The sequence below is a fragment of the Aptenodytes forsteri genome, unplaced genomic scaffold (assembly GCF_000699145.1).
Source record: "Aptenodytes forsteri isolate BGI_AS27 unplaced genomic scaffold, ASM69914v1 Scaffold54, whole genome shotgun sequence".
NCBI classification, from domain to species: domain Eukaryota; kingdom Metazoa; phylum Chordata; class Aves; order Sphenisciformes; family Spheniscidae; genus Aptenodytes; species Aptenodytes forsteri.
The window spans coordinates 18,664,525-18,687,718 of record NW_008796044.1 but is presented as its reverse complement, the minus strand read 5'-3'; the positions used below and the strand labels follow the sequence as shown (position 1 = coordinate 18,687,718).

The following is a 23,194-nucleotide window of genomic DNA, read 5'->3' as shown; positions in this document are numbered from 1 at the left end:
AGTTGTAGAGAGCGATGAGGTCTCCCCTCAGCCTCCTTTTCTCCAGGCTAAACAACCCCAGTTCCCTCAGCCGCTCCTCATAAGACTTGTTCTCCAGACCCCTCACCAGCCTCGTTGCCCTTCTCTGGACACGCTCCAGCACCTCAACGTCCTTCTTGTAGTGAGGGGCCCAAAACTGAACACAGTATTTGAGGTGCAGCCTTGTTCTTTTGAGAACAAGGATGATGGGGCAAAAAAATGTCAGAATGTTGAAAGGATTTTGGAGCAGCCATTTCAAAATTTAGATGAGAATAACAAGAAGCTCTTTGGTCCAAGGAAATAACTGTTGCTATTCCCCCATGACAGTCTTGGCAAATGTGGCCAGTGTATAAGCCTTTGGGAAAATGCAATTTATACAACGTCCACAGAGAATTTCTTATCTTTAGCAGTTAGTTTTTGAAGTCTCTGTCCTAGCCAGTGGGAGAAACAGGGTCAGGAGGGGGATTTTATATGTTGTTAAGCTACAGAGTTGGTGCATTTCTGATGATTAGAGATTCTGAATAGGTCAGTAGAAACTTTGAATGTGAAACCACATTACGTGATGCTTTTATGTGCTACTGATTTATCTGGAAGTTCCAGAACAGAAACCAATTAATTAATTGAGATGCAGGAAAAGAACTGGGTTTCGTTTTGGTCTCGGTTAAATAGTGCGTTCAGTGTAGCAGCCTGCATCCAGGAGAGCTGAAAGCCAAGTAGGAGACTCCATTATTGACAATATGCTAATAAAATTGTTGCTCCAACTTTTTGTAGTTTACAGTTAACATATGTGTGTGATGTTTTATTTATTTGGCGAATGAGTTTTATGGTTTAATTACGCAGCAATGATTTATATGCAAGAGAGTTGGCAAAAGAAGAACCTCCTCCTGCCCAGCATTTTCAAAAAAATGTTTTCCCTGGCTCGAGAGATTGAGTAACTTCTTACCCATTAAATACATTTTTTTTTTCCTTTCTTCTGTATGGTTTCTATACTTAATATTTTAAGGAACTTACAATGTGCGCAGTCCTGCAAATATTCCCAAACAGGTGTCATGCTGTCACATGAAGTTTCACTGAAGTCTTGCGTGTAACAGAAATTGCAGGATCAGGCCTTGTATTTGTACTACCTGCAGGTGTTGTTTAACATTTTGAAACATTAACATAAATGTGACTTTCATTAAAACATAAAATAAACTTATTTTCACAGGAGGTTTAATTAGAATTGAAATGAAATTACTTACAGATTTATGAAAAAATGCTTTAAAAGTTTCAACTGTCTGATCTACAACTGCAGGAAAATGGAAGGCGCATTTCCTCTGGTAGTTTTTATTGCTGCGTGGTCACTTTCCATTATCTAACCTGTGACTTACCAAAACTTTCCTAGCTCGAAAAACAAAGAAGAAGATAAAAGGAATTCAGCAGACTAACGTAACGGGAACGCGGGATGTTTCCGAAACGCCTGGAAACAAGAGCATCGTTCCTGCCTCCCTGCCGCAGCTGACCCCGACCCTGGTTTCCCTGCTGGAAGTGATCGAGCCGGAGGTGCTGTACTCGGGCTACGACAGCACGCTGCCGGACTCCAGCTGGCGGATACTGTCAACCCTCAACATGTTGGGAGGACGGCAAGTAGTAGCCGCAGTGAAGTGGGCAAAGGCAATACCAGGTAATACGCAAACATGTTAATTACGAAGCGCAGTCTATTTATTGTACTTAAAATCTGTCTTCGTATTTGGTATCCTTCAAAGCCTTCACAGATAAAGTTTTAGTAATATCTGAGCTAATTCGTGTCTCAAATACATCTGGAGTGGAAAAGCAGAAAAAACACAGATGCAAAAATTTATTTACTAGGATTACAAGTTACGTCATTTTACCTGAACCCTTTGACCATTGAGTGTTAAAATTCATATTAAAATAGAGATTTGTTTATAAAAGTAACGTAGAGAACTATTTTTATTAGCTCTAGCTGCACTTCTTAGATAATTATTTCTTGAATATTTTTAGCAATGAGGTTCTCTTGACTTTTACAGACTGGTGCTGCTGTACTGGCTTGTCTGGGTCTGCATTCATGGATGGTTCTTTTTTTACTACTCTCACCATATCTGTAGTTTTTTCTTAACTGGAAATAGGCGTTTGAGCGTGCAGTCCCATAGTGGAAGTCATGATGTTCATTGTCTCTCAAGCGCTGTAGCTACACGATTAAACTGACTGTCACCTGGGGAATGTAGAAGGTTTGTTGCTATTTTGGCTCCCACCTGAAGACACAGTTAGTAATTGCCTTGCAGAAGAAGTGATGTCAAATCTCAGCCTTGGACATAACGCATAGCATCCCGTGGTATGTCTTTACTTTCGGCCCCGGCTTCTCCCAAAGCCGAAGATCTGTTTATTCCTGACAGACCAAAGACTAGTGTTTTTCTCCCTTTCACTTCTACTCAGTACGGTTAGTTACCTGTTTTCAAAAGCCCTAGCAAACACCTCCATAATGCATATGTTGCCCAAGAATAACATCACATAACAGGTCTGGGGAAAGTCTGATAATGAAATTTATGAGTCATAATGGTGTCTCTTTTGAGGCAGGGGAAATAGATTAACAGTAGGAAAGAAAGGCTAGTAAACTCAAATATATATGTCCAGGGAGATTTGTACGTCTGTCAGGGCTTTTCTGCAACGGGGAATTACGCTGAGTGAGCCAAGGTCTGCATTAGGAAAAGTTCACCTGCGCACACTTTCTTCTGGGACAAGTCTTTAGGAGACCATCCTGGTATTCACAAATACAAATTTAGATACCATTTTTATAAAACAGTTCTGTCTTCATAATCTCTTCTGAACAGTTTCCCTAATTAGACAAACCCTTCAGGTTAGAACATATGCTCTTAATGAAAATGCCAATCTTCCCTCTAATAATTATATTAATAGGAACTATTCTTCTCTTTTTTATTCCTTTTTTTTGGTTGCTAAGGTGGTTCTTCATGAGTATTTAACTTGTATACACTGCTACTGGTTGTACACCATCAGACATGCTAGCAGTAAGCCAGCATTGGTTGCTAAACCCTTTAGTTGGGATTTCAAAATAGGCTTTTCCTGAGGAGGGTTTGAGCAAAGATTTCAAGATTTGACCCAGTAAGTTTGAAATAACTTTGAAACACTTGGCTTGTATTTTAGAAGTAGTAAATGGCAGTTACCGCTGTCTCCAAAGCCAGAAGCTTTTCTTGAAGTTGTTAGACATACCCAGTTTTGTTACCTATTAACCTACTCAATGCTATCTAGTTAAACATCTTCAGGAAGCAGCACCGTTATGAGCTCTTTACATGTCAGATGATTAATAAAATTAAATAAAATCAACTTGATTTCAGACTTTAATAATGATTCAATGTGGCACGGTATTTTCTTACTAAATGTAGGCAGGATCTGACAGGAACTAGTGTTGCAAATTAAAAGCTGCCTACATTTTAAGACTGTTTAAGGGACCAATTTTCAGATTTTACACATTTCCTTATTGTTTAATTGTCTCTGTTCATGCTACATATTCTTACAAGATTAGACACAGTTAGTGATGGTAACTAATGCAATACGTATTTTGTAAGTTCAGTGTATGATTGTTGTTGAATAAGAACAAAATTTGACACTAGAGCACTTATTGTCTAGTGGACTGCTCTCTCAAAAAGTAAAAAATACTGTCATTTTTGGAAGATAGCCAAATGAATTATAGTGTATTTTAAATATAATTGTTGTCTTTTATAATCTATCTAACTGACCATCAGTTCCAGATAAGCGCACACATATATTCTGATTTTTTTAATATTACATCCCCTTTTAATACCTGTAGTACCTGTGGAGAATTATGCATCTGGTACTCTGTCCATCCACAAAGTAACTGACATCATGGTCGTCAGAGCCCGGCGCTTTCAGTGTGCGTGCGCTTTTGTAGACAGGGTGCTGAGAATTTATTTTGAAAATGTATATATATAAATGTGAATATAATGTATGATGCAAAGTTCAAGAGTTACTCTTTCTGTTGCTCTCTTTTGCCTGTTTTTCTGTGTTATATATGTTTTGTGTGGTCGAGTGTTACACATTCAAACCAGCTCAAGGTCGAGTTGTACTGAAGCCTTCTATTCAAACCGCTCAAGACTCGTATGTAGTCATATTGTCCAGAAGATGTAATTTGAGTCCTATGGTTAGGAACACTTAATTTCTACGTATGCAAAATTTTGAATGGACAAAGGATTCCTTAATGGTATGCTAAGTATTTGAATATAACCTTACTAGCTGGAAAATGGTGTTGAAATTTTGCACCCCTTTTAAAGTGCTTTTTTTTTCATTCAACAAGAACTTTCTCATAAGAAACATCTTACTGTTCTAATTCCTTTTTTTCCTTCCACCAAAAATCTAATCTAAAATACAGAGATACTTGACTGAATCAGATGATTGTAATATGGCAAGAAATTTTGTTGTTATTTCAGGTACAGCCATCACAGTTACAGAAATTGTTATCAAATACACTTTTAAAAGTGGTAATCTACGTTGGCAATACAGAAGTTGTACTGATGATAAGATGGTCCTTTTCACAGTTACCTTTTTTCATTTTTTGCAACGAATACTGTCACACCTCAATCTTTATTTTTCCAGGTTTCCGAAATTTACATCTGGATGACCAAATGACCCTTCTCCAGTACTCATGGATGTTCCTAATGGCTTTTGCTTTAGGATGGAGGTCATATAAACAATCAAATGGAAATCTCCTGTGCTTTGCACCAGATCTGATTATTAACGAGTAAGTAAGACGTGAGTGATTTTCCAGGTTTCTCAGGGTGATACTAGACTCCACGCAGTATTCCTGGGTTTTGCACTTGAGAGGTGAATCACTGGGTAGCAAATTCCTGCAGAGATCACAAATCAGTCTGTCATTTGCAACTTGCTTTTCTTTTAGCAGATTGCTTAGAGTTTTTAAATAAGTCAAATGGAAGAAAGGTATTTTAGATATTAAGTGTATTTATATCAAGAAGTTTTTGTGGGAGGTGTTTGTACTAAAACGTTCCATATTGTGACTGTTCCTGTACCGTTCATTATAATCATTCATTTTATCAGAGCCAACACAGTTGAAGCTAAAAATATATCTAGGATGGAGAGAAAAGTTTGGCAAATTGCATAATGTTCTGTAATGTTTATTGTACAGAAGCGATAGTATGGTCCTACCAGTTTCACAGAGTTCTTGATCCATTAAACGTTTATATCTGAGTCTGATTAAACTCTGGCTAAAAAGAAAGACGAGTTTTTCCATTTGTAATCTGACATTTTTTTTGTTGAACTTTGTTACCAATTTTCAAGAAAAGTTGAATTTGCACCCTGCATCATTCTCCTTGTATTCTTCAAATTCATGTTGCGCAGTAATTCTGTGTTGTAGAGGACTGAAAGAGGGAATTCAGGATTGTTGAGGTGATGGGCGGAAGGCTCAATTTGAGATTCAGTTGGTATAAACATTTTGCGCAGACATATGCGTAGTTATATTACTTTCCGTATACTATTTCAGAGGTGTAGTAGGAGATCAGGTTAGGTTATGCCTTTCTGCCCCTAGTCTGGAGAGCAAACACTCTGTCTAAACCCTCTCCTGTAGGGATGTAGTCAGGAATCAGTCCCGATGGACTGGCACACTCTCCTGCCTTTTACTTTGAAGCCATTTCAGCGATTGTGTCCTTCAGCTCGTATTTTAAAAAGCAGCTTCTTCAAGCAGGTTGGAAGAGTGTCTGCGTGGTCTGTAACAGAGCTTTCAAGTGGTCTTTCAGTCTTGCAATTCCAGTGTTGCTAGCAGTATTTATAAAGCCTGTCGAGGCATTTTGTCTGTATTCTGAATTAGTTGCTGAAAATAGTCTGCAGATGTAAATCTTTGAGGTTGCTGGCCAGAGCCAGTCAAAATCTAGTTTGCCAATCTGCAGATTCCAATTAATTTGATGCTATCACTATGGATTTGCCATTTCTTTTTTCATGAAATGGCATAGTCCATTTGTGGGGACTAAAACTAATAAATATAATTACACAGTGCCTTTGACACGTACAATCACAGAACTTTTTTAGCATCACAATTTCACTGACAGTAATTTGAAGAGTGATGCAAGTGACAAGGTATTATTCATGTCTCTGTTTTCCTGTCTTTAAAATTGAGGCAATACTAATCCCTTTAGCACATTTTGAGACAGTGGTCTTAATATTTTTGTTCCTATTGCACTTCAGTATCGAATCTCCCAAATCTTTTCTCAGTTTAAAAAAAAAAAAAAAAAAAAATTGTTACATTTTCTATGAGATTAGCCATTTACGTTTCAGACTACTTCTTTTTCATGATTATTTATTTACTTTATTTTTCAATGTAAATATTTTTCCAGGCTTTTATAAACTGTAATGGTTTCTTTATAATAAATATTTTTTAAAAACAGGTGAGGAGCAGATGCCAGGTGAGGGTCCATCTGCGTACTTATGTTTATTAAAGTTCTTAGAATATGTCTCTGGAGTAAAATAGTTTCCGTGTGGTGGAATTGAAATAATTGATATTGTCACTAATAAGCGTAATAACATCTAATTTGCTTTAAGTCAGAGGTCTCCTGCAGTTTTATCAATGGGTCAAAACCACAGAGCTTTACAGCTAAGTATGTGTCGGTACTCCTAAAAAAAACCTGCAAGGGTAATCCCATTATACTAAATATTAATTTTCAAATTCATTCTAGTTACAGTTTTGGTACATAAATTGTTTATCAAAATGACATTTGTTTTCAATGAAGTATGTAGACTGAGAGAACTGCAATTCCTTCTCCAGTGTGCTACAGGTTCCCCATAAAACTCCCTCTGGTCGTAACTTTTTATGTACCATTCATGAATAAAATACAGCCACCTCTGAGTTAAACATCACAAGTACTGAATAACACATAAAACCACTGCATGAGTTGTAAGAAGCTTATGAAGCGCAGTACCGCAGGGAAAGCCAGAGGGGCAGTGCCACTGGGGAAGCATTGCTGATGCTAAAATGTTGGGTAGGACAAGAGAGACACGGACATCAAGAAAAAAAATGCACTTGGATTTTAACGATCGGACGTGTCCACTCTCTGCTTGATACATCATTCAAAAGATAGTACTGGGGTACATAATATCCCCTAAAAACCATTCTGGGGTTTATTCAGTGCTAGTTTCTGATAGGCATCTTAGTGATCTTTCACCCAAACAACTCCTTCCCACCCCCCACCACCCCTAAAGCTCTTGCTTAATGTTTTAGGTATGCTAGAAACAGGTCCAAGGTAGAGTAATAAGTTAACTTTATTTGATGTAAGAATCAGATACTTATTAAAACCCGTTAACCATTATAAAATAAATAAAGGTAAAGTAGCATCCTCTGAAAGTCAGAACAACTCCATTACTTGATAATTCTAAAAACAGTTGTAATATTTAATAATGTTACGGTGAATTCTCTGGAATAATAGGGAAAAAATGAGTTTTCCTCAGAAATTTTAAAACTTGATTCCACTAAATACAGTTACACATAGGTGTTGTGTGTGTAACAGAATCAGAACCTTCATTTTGATTGTCTGAAATCTAGAATCATGGTCATTTTTGCAGTTAACTGAAGCTGTTTGCATCAGATTTTTGGCTTCCTGTTCAGTCGTTTCAGATTTCTGCATGCAGATAAAGAGGTACGAGTTGTTCAGACTTGTAATTTTTGAGACCTGCAAATGACATTTCTACAGATCTGTTCTTTATATGAATGTTTTTCATTTGTAACTAAGAATTTGTTCTGGCTTCATATCTATTAACTGTAGTTTCAAAGCATTATTTCAGTGGAGGACTAGAACAAAACTATATGTCTTTACCCATACTGTGTTAGAATACGATAATTCCAGGAGGTCTTCCGTCTCGTCAAGCCACAGCCTTTAGATTGATGATGTACTTGTTTTTCTTAAATGGAAGTATAAACAAGTTGAGGAGTTGGCAAAAACTTCCAAGCCTCACGTGAGCCCCTCAGGCAGACTTGTATCATTTCGACCTTACAAAATAGTGGCAAATATTCACGTGGTTGGGTTTTCATTTCTGTTGCGTAATTTGAGTTTACACATCAAACAAAATCGTATGTATCACATTATGCTATAAGTGATAAACATCTTGCTGTGTATATGGAATTACACCTATGCAAATCTCAATTAGTATGATTTTTTTAAATATATTTAGCCTGCTTTTCACCCAAAAAATTCCTTTAATTTTGCTTATAAACTATTGACCCTCAGAAGGGTCATAATAAAAGTATAGGTGTTATTACGTACAATGTAAATCAAGAAATGGAACAGACAAGCATCTTACCACATTATTTCTTCATATTCCTTTAGTTTATTGCTGTAATGAAGACACAGAGTTGGTCTCAGAGCACTTCCTTTGTGCCACCATTACCTGTAGCTTGCAGCAGCATAACACAGGTGAAGTATTCAGGAATGTGAATGCAGGATAAGTTATTGAGTAGTGGTTGCAGAGGAGTCACTAATACTTTATATCTGCTGCTGAGAGCTAAGGTTGCATAGCTGATGTTAATGGGGGCAGGGGGAATAATACATAACAACGGAGCATACAGTGCCTTCCGCTGTGTCAGTTGTATGGTTACAGATAAGTGCAATTACTTCTATTTTAATTTTCTTTGGGTTTTATATGGGTTTCTAGAAACCATTTATTTTACTCAGTTTCCGAGCTTTAAAGACTTGTCCTCATATTTGGTACAATTCAGTGTCTTTAGCTTCAGGAAGAGAAACTCTATCTTTGAAGGGTTCTCCAAGCCTTGGTGATTTAAATGGACAAACTGCAAAATATTTAAGATTGAATTCTTTATGGGGATAATAAGACTTTCTTTAGTTTCATGTAACTGCTAAGCATCTGAGCAACATCAGTCTTTCATGCATTTATCCTTGCAGCAACCCTGTCCAGTATTATTCCTGTGTAGTTACCACTTACTTAGATACGGAGCAGCAAGATCCACTAGCTCATGTCGACACTTTTCAGGCAACTGTGTGTAACTGAGCTGTACGTAAAGAACCTGTCTAACCTGTTAAGAGGTTTGTCATGCTACATTTTCAGCTAACAGATCCTTAGCATTTATAAATATCTTACCATGAATGCACAAAAAGCTTCCCAGAAATCAGTGGATTTGTTTTGCTTAGTGCTCAGGTAGCTTTAGCTGTGGTAGTGCTGAATGCCACTGTTCATTAGTGCCATTGTAGATTCCTCCATAATTGAATTTAATTGAATTTTCTGAGTATCATCGATGCAGTCTGTGGTGGGAAAGAGAATTAAACTCTGTTCTTCTTAAGTCTTAAGCTGGCAGCCTAGTCATTTGACCAGTCTTCTCCTAAAAATTTAGTATTTATTGAATATTCCATTTTTATGTCTGTACTCCTGTCATTTATTGGGGGGGGACACACAAAAAATCATCGAAAATATTCGAATAATGTTTTATCACATACTGGATATCCTGAGTTAATACGTCTGATAGGGTTGTGTAGGGTGGATTATAAAGTTGCTGTGATACGAAAATAAATTATTTCCCATAGCATTTGTTGAGTGCAAAAAGGCTCACCGTACGTATACATAGCATTGTTTTCACTTCATACACTTATTCTGCATCTGTACAGCTTTTAATTTGTTTGTCTACAAAACCAAAAAGGGGGAAAGACGAGTTTCTGAAGATCCAGCTATCATTTCTGCAAGAATGCAGGTCACTTCATCATTCTTCCTGCTTCCATTTTTTTCTGAACTCCTGGCTAGTGCAGTTGATCCAGGTCTCGAAATGAAAGCCTCCTTCTCTCTCTCTCTCCCTCTCACAAGCTGGAGGTAGGGTGGTAGCTGGAGGTGGGTGATCCAAGCAGCGTGCTGCAGATGCTCACCCGACGAGGCAGCGGAGTTCGCGGTGGTCCCTCGGCCAGTTCCTGCCTTAGCCTTCAGGGAGGGAACGGCATCAAGGGCTCCAGACCTGAAGAGCCGGCGCTGGTAAACCTGGGCAGGAAAATGGAAAGCATTTAGTGCTCCCTTACGGTCGATAATCTGTTGGATGGCAATTACTGCCCGATCCCATTTCCACTTCAGTCAGTAGAAAAGCTGCCACTGAACTGCGTAGGCACACCTTAGTCCTCTAGTGTGTAAAACTGCTATTTTCTTCCCTAGCTAATTTTCTGCACAGGGAAAAAACTACAGAGCAGCCATTGACAGGTTTTAATCTCCAAACAGGTTGGGGGGAGAGGGGGGTCTTATTCAGCTCTTCATCAAGGGACAGGCAAAAATGTATTTTAAGTTATTGTAAGGCTTTGGAAAATATTTTAGATTTACATTTCTGTATTTCATTTCTGGGTAGAAATAATATACTTTAATGGATTAGTGTGTGACTATTCAGTAAGCTCATCATTTTACGTTTCAAAACAAGAAAAATGGTTGGGTTTTTTTATGGAGGTATGTCTATACCAGCTGGCAATTTTATGTATAATATATGTATTTTTATATATATACACACGCACACAAAACTCAATTCAAGTTCCTGAAAAGTTTGGCAGCTTAATAAATCTCAAGCTTTAGACCATCATTTAGTATTTGGAGATTGTATAAACCTGTGATTTTGTAGTATTGTATAGCTGTTTCCACAATTTGTGATTCAAAACATGCTTTTGTTGGAGTTGGCACTATCACTGTATCAGCTTTAGGCCTGTATTTGTGTCACAGTGTGCACAGTGAGCAACAGTAACTATTGCACAGTTGTGTTCATCAAGTAGCAAATGCCATTTAATTGCTGCCTAGCTTTAGAAAGAAGTTCTTGGAAGTCCTGTGTCTTAGGATTTTGACTCTGTCTGCATGCTCATCATCTTAGCTCTTTGCTCTTCTTAGGTTTGAGGTCAACTCCTTGGTCTCATTTGTCCTTACAATATTCTATACCATGCTGAATATCTGTATTGGTGTTATTTGAATAGAAAGAAAATAACAAGTGATTACAGTTTTATAAGCAATGTTTTATTGGTTCTCAGAATTTTTTCCAAACATTCTTTTGTAACTAATTCTGTGGAGTCAGTATCATCTGTTTTTTCAGAATGCCAGCATCTTGTTTACTGATTTTTATTCTTTTATAGACTTAGCTGAACTGAATGACTCACAGCAGTGTTGAAAATCATCACATGCTTTTATCGTCAACATGCATCCCACACAGAATGCATATGTACATCCCGTGTACATGGGCTTTCATTGAGCTAAAACTTCCAGCTAATGCCCGACTTGCATGTTCTTTTCTGAGGTAGCTGGTTACAAAAGCAGAGGAATATTAGATACAGAATAAGAAGGCGATTCAAATCGGACTAGATTTACAACCACTAAAGCAGGATCACTTCAAAAGTGATAAAACGCTGTTAGTCAGCTGTTTAAGTCTCAATTTATATGAATGGCAATAATTGGAAAAGCATTGAACTGCTGCGATCCGCCCGGTGTCACCGGGGGGAGTGCCCTGGTGCTCCCCCAGGCCCCAGCACTGGCTCTGCCTCCTACCTCAGCGGCTCCTGAGCTTTTGTGGAGTACGGGCAACTGCCAGACCTTCCAACTTCCCCTGGATTACCAGCCCTGGTTATCACCAGGGCTTTACTTGAAGACTCCACAAAGTCAGTATGGTTCTGTAGATAGTTTCTGCTGAGAAGAAATCATGTGTGATGTCATCACTAAGTATAATATCTATTTTAATTAGCTAAGTATAATACCTATTTTAAGTATTATATCTGGTTTATGTGTGGGTAAATTAATTCATAAAATTGCTAAATGCCCTCTATAGGGAGGGGTACCAGTGAAACGGAGCAGGGAGTAAGAAGAGAGCCCCGACGTCCCTCCTCTTCGCTGGGTCTTTGGTCCGTGGCTTGACCCGGATCCTCGGACAGCCTCCCTCCGTGCACAGCTCTGTGGCAGCTGAGATCATCTGATGCACTCTGGCCAGGAGATCTGCGAGGGGAATGTCTGGGACCTCTTCCCAGACCCTTCGCCAGCATTAAGGACTTCCAGTGAATCAGCGTCCCTCTTGTTCTGACACAGCCTGGATCCGCTGCCCTCCAGGGCATAGTGCAGAGCTCATCTGTGCACTCAGGCTTCTCTGAAGGGGAGGAGAACTGTGTTTTACTCTCATTTTTTGAGGACTGCAATTTGCATAGCCTTGGCTTTACCAAAAATCTGCATGTCTTCATATAGATTCTCAGACTTGCGGTGATGATTGCATTTACAGCAGATAGAAATAAATGACAGGCTGACCCATTTCGTAATGTTTATTTTAACCTTCTGCCCAGAAATGGTAATAGTTTTACATGAGGAAAACTGCTGAGCCCTGTCATAGAATGTGTTTAAATTACTCAATTTGAAATATGTAAGATGCCCTTTGATACAGCCCGGAGGGGTTAGGAGAGAATTTGCCAAACGGCCAAATGGTGGCTTTGTTTGAAGTGCCCTGAGAAACATCCTACAACTGAACATCATCTTCTTATTCCTGCCTTGTGCAACTTACCTTGTGTGTACCTAGTATTCTCGTCATTACTCCTTGATTATTGAAGTCTAACGTAACGTCAGTGTTTATAGGTTCATGTACGTGCATGTATGCATATAGCTGTAGATACTGTTTGTGTATAAGACAGTGCCACACATAGTCCTGTTCCACTCAGAAGGAATTGACCAACAACATGCAGTTGGAAATGATGGGGCTTTAGACTTGTACTGGATTTGGTTTTAATAGTTTCGATAGCTTGTCTGTCTGTCTTTCAAAACCCATCTGAATTCCTATTATTCTTGGGTTTTTGCACCTTGAGAAAGGTGCCTGTTTCTTCTTGTTTTCACTTAGGGTTTCTTACGATGCTTGTGAGGGTACATTATATAATTCTCTTGCAGGGCTAAGAAAGGGAGAACTGAAAAATGATAGCAGCTTTGGAGGAATTGGTGCCGTTTCATAACCAAATTTTACTGTTAACTTACACTGGGATTTAATTTTGCCTGTGTCTTTGTTTAGATTATAATACTGAATAGATGATGTCTTAGAAAAGGTGACACATTAATGAAAAATAAATTGCTAGCATCACTGTAGAGAGATTGTGTGGTCATTGCATTTGAAATGTACTATTTTGCCTATCTTTTTCTCTACAAAAGTTTACATGGAAAAGCATAAATCTCTCTTACACTCTTCAGAATTAATCTGTTCTTGTTCATTTCCCACCCAAAACTGTAATTCTGCAGTATTCACAGTAACCAGCTATAAAAGCACATGTAAAGAGGATTGTTGCTTCAGCTGAAGTACTAAATAAAAGGAGTTCCTGTCTTGATGCAGGGTTTCATTAAAATAGAAAAACTAGTAGGAAGAGAATATATAAATACATAATGTTTGTCATTCTGATTTCAAGTAAGTGCTTTCCGAGATTTTTCTTTGGTTGTCGACATGTCTTTCCATTTATGGTTAGAAACCTTATTATTACACTACAAAGGTAATGAAATTTAATTGCAATACTAGGCATCACTTTAAGAACATAAAAGAGTACGAGAAGTATGAAGTCACTTTGAAAATTGAGAAGTTATGGAAAGTTGATGCTATCACTAGCGAGCAAATACATATTAAATTTAGGTGGACTTCTCAAAAGTATTGAAAGAACTAGAGAGATCTCATCTCTAGTATACCATCATGTTTCTTTATACAGACTAAATACTTTGGGACTGCAGACTTCGAGAACTTTGTCACACAGTGACTGAACTTGATTTTTGTGTCAAGTTTGTGCTGAACTGTTGTGTTGGGTGTTGATAACAGAGCTTACTGATCGGTCCTTGGTAAAGACAGGCTTCCTTTATAACACTGGGATTTCATACGTCATGCTCCCCTCGTGCTGCAGTTATAGGCCAGTGTTTGTATGTGGTGACCAAGGCAATTGCCCTGAATGGGTTCACTGGAGAAAACCAAAGATTGTTCTGCTGTGAGATAGATCAAGTACTAGCTTGTCATCTGCCTCTACAAACCCTGCCGCTCTTGAATGAAGCGTGGAAAAACTTAGATTTAGAATTTTTGGATAGCTAGACATTTAACTAATTTTTATACTCTTATTTCTCAGGCAGAGAATGAATCTACCCTGTATGTATGAACAATGCAAACATATGCTTATGGTTGCCCGAGAGCTATCGCGGCTTCAAGTCTCATATGAAGAGTATCTCTGCATGAAAACGTTGCTTCTCCTTTCTACAAGTAGGTGAATAGTTAAAATACCTATGTGAAGAATGTAAGTTCAACTTGCCAGTATTATGAGTGTGCATGTGTAGTTTAAAATGGTGTTAGATATCTGATACAGGATTTCCTGTAAGATCCCCTTTTTTGCCATAAAAGTCAACATGTTCTGCTTGGCACCTGACTATATAGGGTTAGTGAAGGAAGTTCTGCTTTTTAGCAGATACAAGACATTCATGCTAAGATCTTATGGATTGTGTTCAAAACTTTGCAGCTCCAACAGAGGTGCCTAACTCAGAATTGCCACTTAAAATTCTTCAAAAATGCATCACAAACTGGCTGAGTGGTTCAGGACCCAAAGAAATGGGCAAAGCTATGACATCATGCCCATGAAATACTTAAAACAACAACCCTGACAACCACCTGTGAGGAAGTTCTGATCCAGTGAAGCAGTTTCCCCCAAAAAAAGTTATCAAACTCCCCCAGAAGTTATTTAAAATTGTTAAATACAGCTACAGCTTTTTGCATTTGCATCTAAAAAGTATATGGTGGATTTACGATAGATGTCGTAAGATAGATTTGTATAATAGACTACATGATGTTTTTATGTCTTTCGATAGGATATGCGGTAGTTAAAACAAGTCACAGCTTAGTGAAATTCTGTTGTCTGTACTGCATGAAAGGTCAAAGTATAGTGTCAAAATAGTCCTTTTAGAATATACAGAAATACACTGAGACATTACGCAAATAACTTTTACAATGTTATTTGTACCCTGTGTTCATACTCACTGGTACCTAGTGACTTTTTCCTCCTCGTGCGCAGCAGGGCTATAGCCACCTGCGGAAGCTCGGCTGTAACCCTGGCTCCGTTTCAATCCAGGGACTCTCAGTAGTAAAGAGCCCGTGTGTGTGTGCTGCGAGAAGGCGTGAGTTGGGCACCTCGCCTTGCACCGCTCAGTCTGTCTGAGCAGTTAAAGCCTGTGCCTGTCTGTCCTGGGGAAATCCTGTCCCACGGCCGTCACGCCGATACCCGCGCTCCCACAGGACTGAGAAAGCCGTGTCTGAGGCGGTGACTGCAGATTTCCTGGAGCCTTTGCTGCTTCTGCTTGACAGAAGATTATTTTTGTTTTAGTGTAGTGACAGGTATGCCAGTATGCTTTAAAAGTATCCGTAAGAGCAGCAATGCAAGTATCTACATGATGAAAAGTAAATATTTTTAAAAGTTTTAAACAGTTCATTACACCGAGGGCTCAAACATTCCGTATCTTTAATATTTCCAGTGAATAGTAGCATTAATTCTTACAAACAAATTAACTTGGTAGCTTTGGGCTTTTCCCAAATGAAGGCAGGAGGATGTCGTAACCCAGCGCTGTACGTGCTGCGAAGCCCTGGGTGACGAGCGTGGGCAGGAGAGGTGTCGGGTGCAGTACGCTGCCATGACCAGCTCCTCCCTGCTCTGCCAAGCCCGTCACCTCGGCGGCCTGGCAGGGACGGCGCAGCCTCGCCTGCCAAGCCCAGAACTGGGACAAGGGCTCTTTTCAGAGGAAGTTTCGGCTCCGCGCTGCCGTGGGCTTTGTAGGAACTTGAAACTTCCCCGAAACTGCAGATTTAAAGCAGTTTCTGAAATCTCTCCCGAAAATTCCTCAAGTGTTTTGGATGTGGTGTAGGCCAACTTTCCTTTACAGGAATTGGAAATTTCCTTAAAGGAATTTCCGTGGCAGAAATGGTGAAGAGGCAACACTCACAGAATGAAGCCCATTCACAAGTGAAGTACGGCAAGCGCTGGCGTTAACCAGCAGAAGGCCTCTTTGTTACATTCACAGTGAAAGACAATATATTTTCACACTTCTTTTCCAGTACATACATTGTGTAAGTGGTACATTGTGGAACTTCTGAAAATTGAATAGCTGAAATTTGTATAGCTTTTTAATCCATGACTTCACAATTTTAATTTATGTTTATTGTGTTTCTGTGTAAGTTTTCCAAGAGAAAAGGAAGAGGAGGAGGAGTAAAACAGGAATCCCACGCGGGTCTAGGCACGTAGCTCACACATAGACGTAGCTCACAGACCTTTTCCATTTAAATTACTGAAGCAACAGTTGACATGTTGTCATCTGCTGTGTAGACAAGGCAGACGATAACTTCACTCCAGCTCCTCACGGATGAATGGTTGAATTTTTTAAGGGAGGGAGTGTTCTTTAGTGGCCTCTTGCCTCCTCTCTTGCTTTCAGTCGGCTTTGTCTCGGCTCTCTCTCTTCTCTGTCTTCAGCTCTTTCCATTCACTTCACCAAGGTAATCAAAGGCTTCAAATCAAGCATCTTAAGGACCACTGGAGTCCATATGCTTGATTTGTCCTGATTTGTTTACTAGTCCTTGGCCTTTAGAAGGACCATCCTAGTAGGAGAATGTGGGCACAGGGATTTAACATGAATTTGAGTCTGAATACAGGCCTCGGTCCCCACGCCTTGGGTTTCTAACCCAAAGCTTCTCGTCCGGCCAGCGCTATCTCAGTGTCCCATCCCTATTCCAAGAAGCTCTGTCCAAGACCTGAGTCCTCCCTGGCTTGGGCAGTCAGTTTGCTGTCCAGTCTCTCTGTTACTGCCTTGCCTGGACACGTTATTTGGTGCATGTCAGGAGGGTTGGAACTACATGATCTTTCAAGGTCCCTTCCAAGCCAAGCCATCCTGTGATCCTACCCTCGCTCTTCCCTCGGCACACAGAATTTTTATGCAATCTTTCCAATGTCATGTTTCCCCAGACACTGAGAACACGGGAGCTCCAGCCCTGGTGGTTCTTCATCAGGGCGCTTCCAGGGCTTAGTGTTGTTGCCTCCATGGTCTAGTTCCCTTCCCTCTATTTCTTGTTGGGTTGCCTTTGGGGTTTTTTATTTTTCTTTTGCCAGCAGTCCTATGCTATTTGCTCCATGAGTCATCTGTCTCAGTTTCCTCTCTCTTCCTTGTCTCTCAGCTGACATTTCATTAAGTCCAAGTCCTTTTTCTTTTGGTCTTTTTTGTGTAACTAATGTAAGAGAACTTAAATAATGACACAATTCATAGATTTATAATGTCTTAAAGGTTCGTATCAATGTTACAGTTCCTAAGGAAGGCCTGAAGAGTCAATCTTTGTTTGAAGAAATCCGTATGACATACATTAAAGAGCTGGGAAAGGCCATAGTGAAAAGAGAAGGGAACTCAAGCCAGAACTGGCAGCGATTTTATCAACTGACTAAACTGTTGGACTCTATGCATGATGTAAGTTCTTAAACGAATGCTGTAGACATTCCAGATAAATAAGTTTGGGGATATGACAGTAATGTCCTCTATCCTTTTTTTTTATTTAAAGGGATAAATATGTGGGGGGAAGCGGGGTGGAGGAGGTGGTCATGCTCCCCTACCGTCTAACTAAAGGCTAATTGAAAGAGGTGAACGTGGTGCTTTCAGACTACTTTTGCAGTGGACTCCACAGCAATTAATTTTATAATTAATATAATTCTCAGTCTCTTTAGTTTTTTAAAATGATGGTGCTTTAAAACGGAGGAACTTGGATAAATATGTGGGGGGAAGCGGGGTGGAGGAGGTGGTCATGCTCCCCTACCGTCTAACTAAAGGCTAATTGAAAGAGGTGAACGTGGTGCTTTCAGACTACTTTTGCAGTGGACTCCACAGCAATTAATTTTATAATTAATATAATTCTCAGTCTCTTTAGTTTTTTAAAATGATGGTGCTTTAAAAATGAGGAACTTGGAAATTGTAAATCATTTTGCAGTAGTAGCAGAGATGTGAAGTTTAAAAACAGTAGAGACAAACTATTCAATAATCTATGGAATTGTTTGAAATTGCATTAAAATAATGCATTGATGCTATTTTTAGTATTAGTAGCGGTCTGATTTTGCAAGGAATTTCAGAATTCAGGCTGTCTCTTTTTGCGGTCTGTACTCTAAATTGTGCGTATAGTACAAAGTAGTCCAAGTGGTGTTTAAGCTGGATAAGGCAAGGGAAACTTTGAGACCTCAAAATTGTTTTTCTTTTCTTGTTAGTGTACCAAGCACCTGGAAAGATCTTCTTAAGCTTATCCATATGTATGTTATTTATATGCTAGAATGGGAATTGATACAAACTCTCTTCAGTATTTGTAAAGACCATGCATGATCTGTTCGCTAGTTTTATATTAGAACGCCATTTACAAGACTTACTAATTAAAATGAGGATAACTGTGCATGTCTGCCCTGCGTTGCAAGTGTTATCTGAGCAGGGTGTGAGGCGTACTTAGGGTGGCTGGCAAACCAGACACCGCGCTGGCCTGCGCTGTGAGAAGTTATGGCGAAGGAAGGATGTAGGTTAATAGTTCTTCTGTATGTATTCGTGTGAAAGTAATTCTTTGCTTTATCACTTGTAGGTGGTTGAAAATCTTCTGAGCTTTTGCTTCCAGACATTTTTGGATAAATCCATGAGTATTGAGTTCCCAGAAATGTTGGCAGAAATCATCAGCAATCAGATACCAAAATATTCAAATGGAAATATCAAGAAGCTCTTATTTCATCAAAAGTGACTGCCTTAATACAAAAGGGTTGCCTTAAGAAAACGTCAAATGATAGCTTTTTTTTTGTAAAGAAAAAAAACTTACAGAACTTGTTAATTTTGTCCTTGCAGCGGTGTTTCTTTTGTAATTATGCACTACATGTGGTTTACAGAGGGCCAAGATTTAGGCTACAGAAGCAGTGGATTTCTCACATTTGGTAAAAAAATTGGGGAGAAAGGAAAGGAAAATGAATGTTATTTGTCAGAAATTATGTATCTCCCCTCTTGCAACATCCATGGATGCATCAAAACCACCGGTGACAAGATCTGAGGCTGTGTTACGAACATTCTGCTAATTCATTTCTGCAGTTGGCTGGAGACAATTTTCTAGGCTTTTTTTTTTTTTAAAGTGTTTTGGTTTTTTTTTTTTTAAAGTTAAGGTAGCATTTTGGTTTATGCATGTAACCTGAAGAAAGTTTACAAGTGTATATCAGAAAAGGGAAGTTGTGCCTTTTATAGCTATTACTGTCTGGTTTTAGCAATTTCCTTTAACTTTATATACCGTGAACTAGGCTTGTTCATTTTTTTCTTACATAGTTTTTTTGTAATACTTCAAGATGCCTATTGTACAGCTGGTTTTTTAAGGTGGGGCAGCTCGTAGCTTTCCTAAATGACCTCTAGACATTAATCCTTGAGTATATTCATGTGAAAATGGGTTGGGCTTTTCTAACCTAATAGCTTTCAACTGTCAAAGTGACCATGAAAATTTGGCATTTTTTAAGGGCCAGGGTGGGTGGGAGAACACTCTCAAATATCATTTAAATAGATGCGAATGAAACAAATACTTTTGGTATATGTGCAAAAGTAATTGGATATGTAGATTCATAGAAAATTACATCCAGTTAGGACTGGGTTAAATGAGCGGGTTATTTTATATATTGAAAAAAAAAAAAAAGCCTGATTTTTGCATATAATGCAACAGCCATAACTATAAGAGTCATGGGCTGCATTGATGCCAAGAAGATCAGTCCTGACTGCCCATCAGGAAATTTTCAGGAAAATATGCATAGCTTAAGAAAAGTTTACTTCTGTGTGGAGAAACTCACATTTTCTATACACTTAAATCTATCATCATACAAGTATATATGGAAAAATACCATTGACTTAAGAGGCAGACATGTAATTATGCCCAGTGGTTTGGTTTTGTTCTGTTTTCTTGTATCGATTCTAGAAATCTTTTCTTCGGTGAGATGTTTACCGTCATGCAGGCAGTAAAGCAGAGCAGCTGCGCTGGCTGACTGTACCTCTGGATATACAGGCTCCAAACTCGTGTGGTTAGAGACCCATTTTCACATCTCCACCTGTCGCTGACTGGTTCATCCTCTCTCCTGGAGAGCAGGAAAGCTCCGCTACTGATTTCGTGGTCTTAGAGTCGTATGTCAAACCTCCTGTCTTTGTAAGGCTGCATCCCTTCATACCGAACTACTAGCGTGCCATAAAATTACCATAGGTCTTGTGAATTTCTCCTTGTTGCCATTGATAACTATATTTTAAAACGTTTAGAAGCTGTAGTAGCCTTTTCTACATGCACCTTAACAATTTTCTGTATCTCAAAATTTAAATATTTACTAAGCCACTCTAAAATTTGATTTTTACTCAAAGTGGCCAGATTATTTGTGTAATAGAAATGCGAAAGATCATCTGATAAAATACAAAACCTAATATATTTTTGTATTTAGTTATAGTTTCAAATATGTATAATCGGTATATTCGCTGATCTGAGAAAAGAAGGGAAGGGCTACTGCAGCTTTAAAAGCAATTTATTAAATGATTGTAAAATAGCTTGTATAGTGTATAATAAGGATGATTTTTAGATGACAGATTGCTTTATCATGATACATGTAATTATATTTTTGTAGGGGTTCACAAACACGGAATGGTAACCCGTACAAGGTGTGGTTTGCCCGGAGGTAGTACTGAAGGCATCGGTGTCTAGAAAAAAAGCCTGATTTTTGCATATAATGCAACAGCCATAACTATAAGAGTCATGGGCTGCATTGATGCCAAGAAGATCAGTCCTGACTGCCCATCAGGAAATTTTCAGGAAAATATGCATAGCTTAAGAAAAGTTTACTTCTGTGTGGAGAAACTCACATTTTCTATACACTTAAATCTATCATCATACAAGTATATATGGAAAAATACCATTGACTTAAGAGGCAGACATGTAATTATGCCCAGTGGTTTGGTTTTGTTCTGTTTTCTTGTATCGATTCTAGAAATCTTTTCTTCGGTGAGATGTTTACCGTCATGCAGGCAGTAAAGCAGAGCAGCTGCGCTGGCTGACTGTACCTCTGGATATACAGGCTCCAAACTCGTGTGGTTAGAGACCCATTTTCACATCTCCACCTGTCGCTGACTGGTTCATCCTCTCTCCTGGAGAGCAGGAAAGCTCCGCTACTGATTTCGTGGTCTTAGAGTCGTATGTCAAACCTCCTGTCTTTGTAAGGCTGCATCCCTTCATACCGAACTACTAGCGTGCCATAAAATTACCATAGGTCTTGTGAATTTCTCCTTGTTGCCATTGATAACTATATTTTAAAACGTTTAGAAGCTGTAGTAGCCTTTTCTACGTGCACCTTAACAATTTTCTGTATCTCAAAATTTAAATATTTACTAAGCCACTCTAAAATTTGATTTTTACTCAAAGTGGCCAGATTATTTGTGTAATAGAAATGAGAAAGATCATCTGATAAAATACAAAACCTAATATATTTTTGTATTTAGTTATAGTTTCAAATATGTATAATCGGTATATTCGCTGATCTGAGAAAAGAAGGGAAGGGCTACTGCAGCTTTAAAAGCAATTTATTAAATGATTGTAAAATAGCTTGTATAGTGTATAATAAGGATGATTTTTAGATGACAGATTGCTTTATCATGATACATGTAATTATATTTTTTGTAGGGGTCACAAACACGGAATGGTAACCCGTACAAGGTGTGGTTTGCCCGGAGGTAGTACTGAAGGCATCGGTGTCTAGTATCCAAAGTACTACTCTGTTCAGAAAGGAAAACCTGTGTTCAGTGGATGTTTTTAGGGTTGATTTTATGTTTATCGAATCACTGTGTAAAAATTCCAGTTGGAGCTTGGATGGAATACTCCTATCTGTATGGTTGGTTACCATTCATGATTCACTGCTAAATCAGACCTCCGCTGCAAAAAATGTAAGCCGGAAAGACGCGTGTGTGCACATGCATACATACACCTCTGAACATACGGGGTTAATTTCATATACAGCCTCACATACCACAGCAAAAACAGCTTGAAAAATTTGGCAATAATACACATACAGGTACCAGCAATATGTAAATATAGAGCATAGGTTGTTCACAATACACTAGTACATTTCTATTGTTCAGCAAAAGTTTGTTTCCAAGTGAAATAGGAAACTAAATTTTCATCCTTTCTTAAATCTCTTTTTGAATGTTATATCTATTAAAAAAAGATACTATATTCAGTACTTTGGAGTAAAACATCATCTTTAATAAAAAAAAAAGTAATCATTCTCTTCTCTTTGAATGATCTGTAAAGAATATGTACATTTTGTAGCAGTTAAGGTAAAGTTCAGTATTTTAATTATAACTTTCAACCCAACTCACTGAAAATACTCACGCAACCCCTTCGAGATACAGATAGGAGTTTCATACTGTTTGGTTTCAGGTGGGCTCTTGAGTTAAAAGGAAAACTGTTCTTACTTTAGAGAATGTTTTTAAAAATTGCATCCCCAGATACCTCAATTTGAGCTTGTGTGAAAGAGTGAGTGTGTGCGTGGGTGCGCGTGGGTGCACGTCTGCAAACCTTTGTGCATTTGTATGCACAAAGATACAAAACTTTTTTTTTTTTTTTTTTTTTGCCAGCAGAAAAGTAACTGCAGTGAACACAAACAAATTATCACCTTGAGAGAACTGGTAACATAGGAGAAGAGAGGCTCTCTACCCCCCTTTTGTCTATATGCCTGTATATTCATTTTCAGTTTATGGATTTAAGGAAAAAAAAAAAAGGAAACTGTGATGTTAGAAGAAAGCAATCGTCTTGTACGTGCTGTTAAGTTTTAAACTTCCCATTAAAAATACGTAGTGCTTTAGTAAGCAGTGAGAAGTCCATGTTCTGTGTATCCGTAGTCCTTGTAGCAGTGGGTAGTATCTGCACTCTGGATAAAGCAGGGAGAATTCTGACTTCGTCTCTTCAGTGCCTTATCACAAAGTGCATGCATCCGACCGAGGGACGGCCGCCGCCGGCAGCTCAGGACACACGCGTGCTGCGTGGCGGAACTTGCACACGACAAACGCCCAGGAATGGCCTTACATAGGAGAAGCCAGGGAGCGGGGATGGAGAGGGAGCTGCTGTCGGCCTCGCACAGCCTGGGTATCGCCCCAAGCA

At 38.8% G+C, this 23,194-nt stretch overlaps 1 protein-coding gene and 1 long non-coding RNA gene across 2 annotated transcripts in view; both read left to right on the top strand.

Annotated features, from left to right (window-relative positions):
* NR3C1 (nuclear receptor subfamily 3 group C member 1) overlaps positions 1-20,431 on the top strand; it is a 72,181-nt gene extending 51,750 nt beyond the window's left edge. The window contains exons 4-8 of the mRNA XM_019473853.1: positions 1,400-1,678; positions 4,642-4,786; positions 14,124-14,254; positions 17,327-17,484; positions 18,629-20,431. Coding sequence (XP_019329398.1) covers positions 1,400-1,678; positions 4,642-4,786; positions 14,124-14,254; positions 17,327-17,484; positions 18,629-18,781 — 866 coding nt within the window. The 3' untranslated portion in view covers positions 18,782-20,431. The remainder of the gene's footprint in view (positions 1-1,399; positions 1,679-4,641; positions 4,787-14,123; positions 14,255-17,326; positions 17,485-18,628) is intronic.
* Positions 20,432-20,673: 242 nt separating this feature from the next.
* On the top strand, positions 20,674-22,814 carry LOC109279677. Its single transcript, XR_002086283.1, has 2 exons — positions 20,674-20,720; positions 21,769-22,814. It is a non-coding gene; the product is annotated as an uncharacterized LOC109279677 (long non-coding RNA).
* Positions 22,815-23,194: the final 380 nt, after the last annotated feature.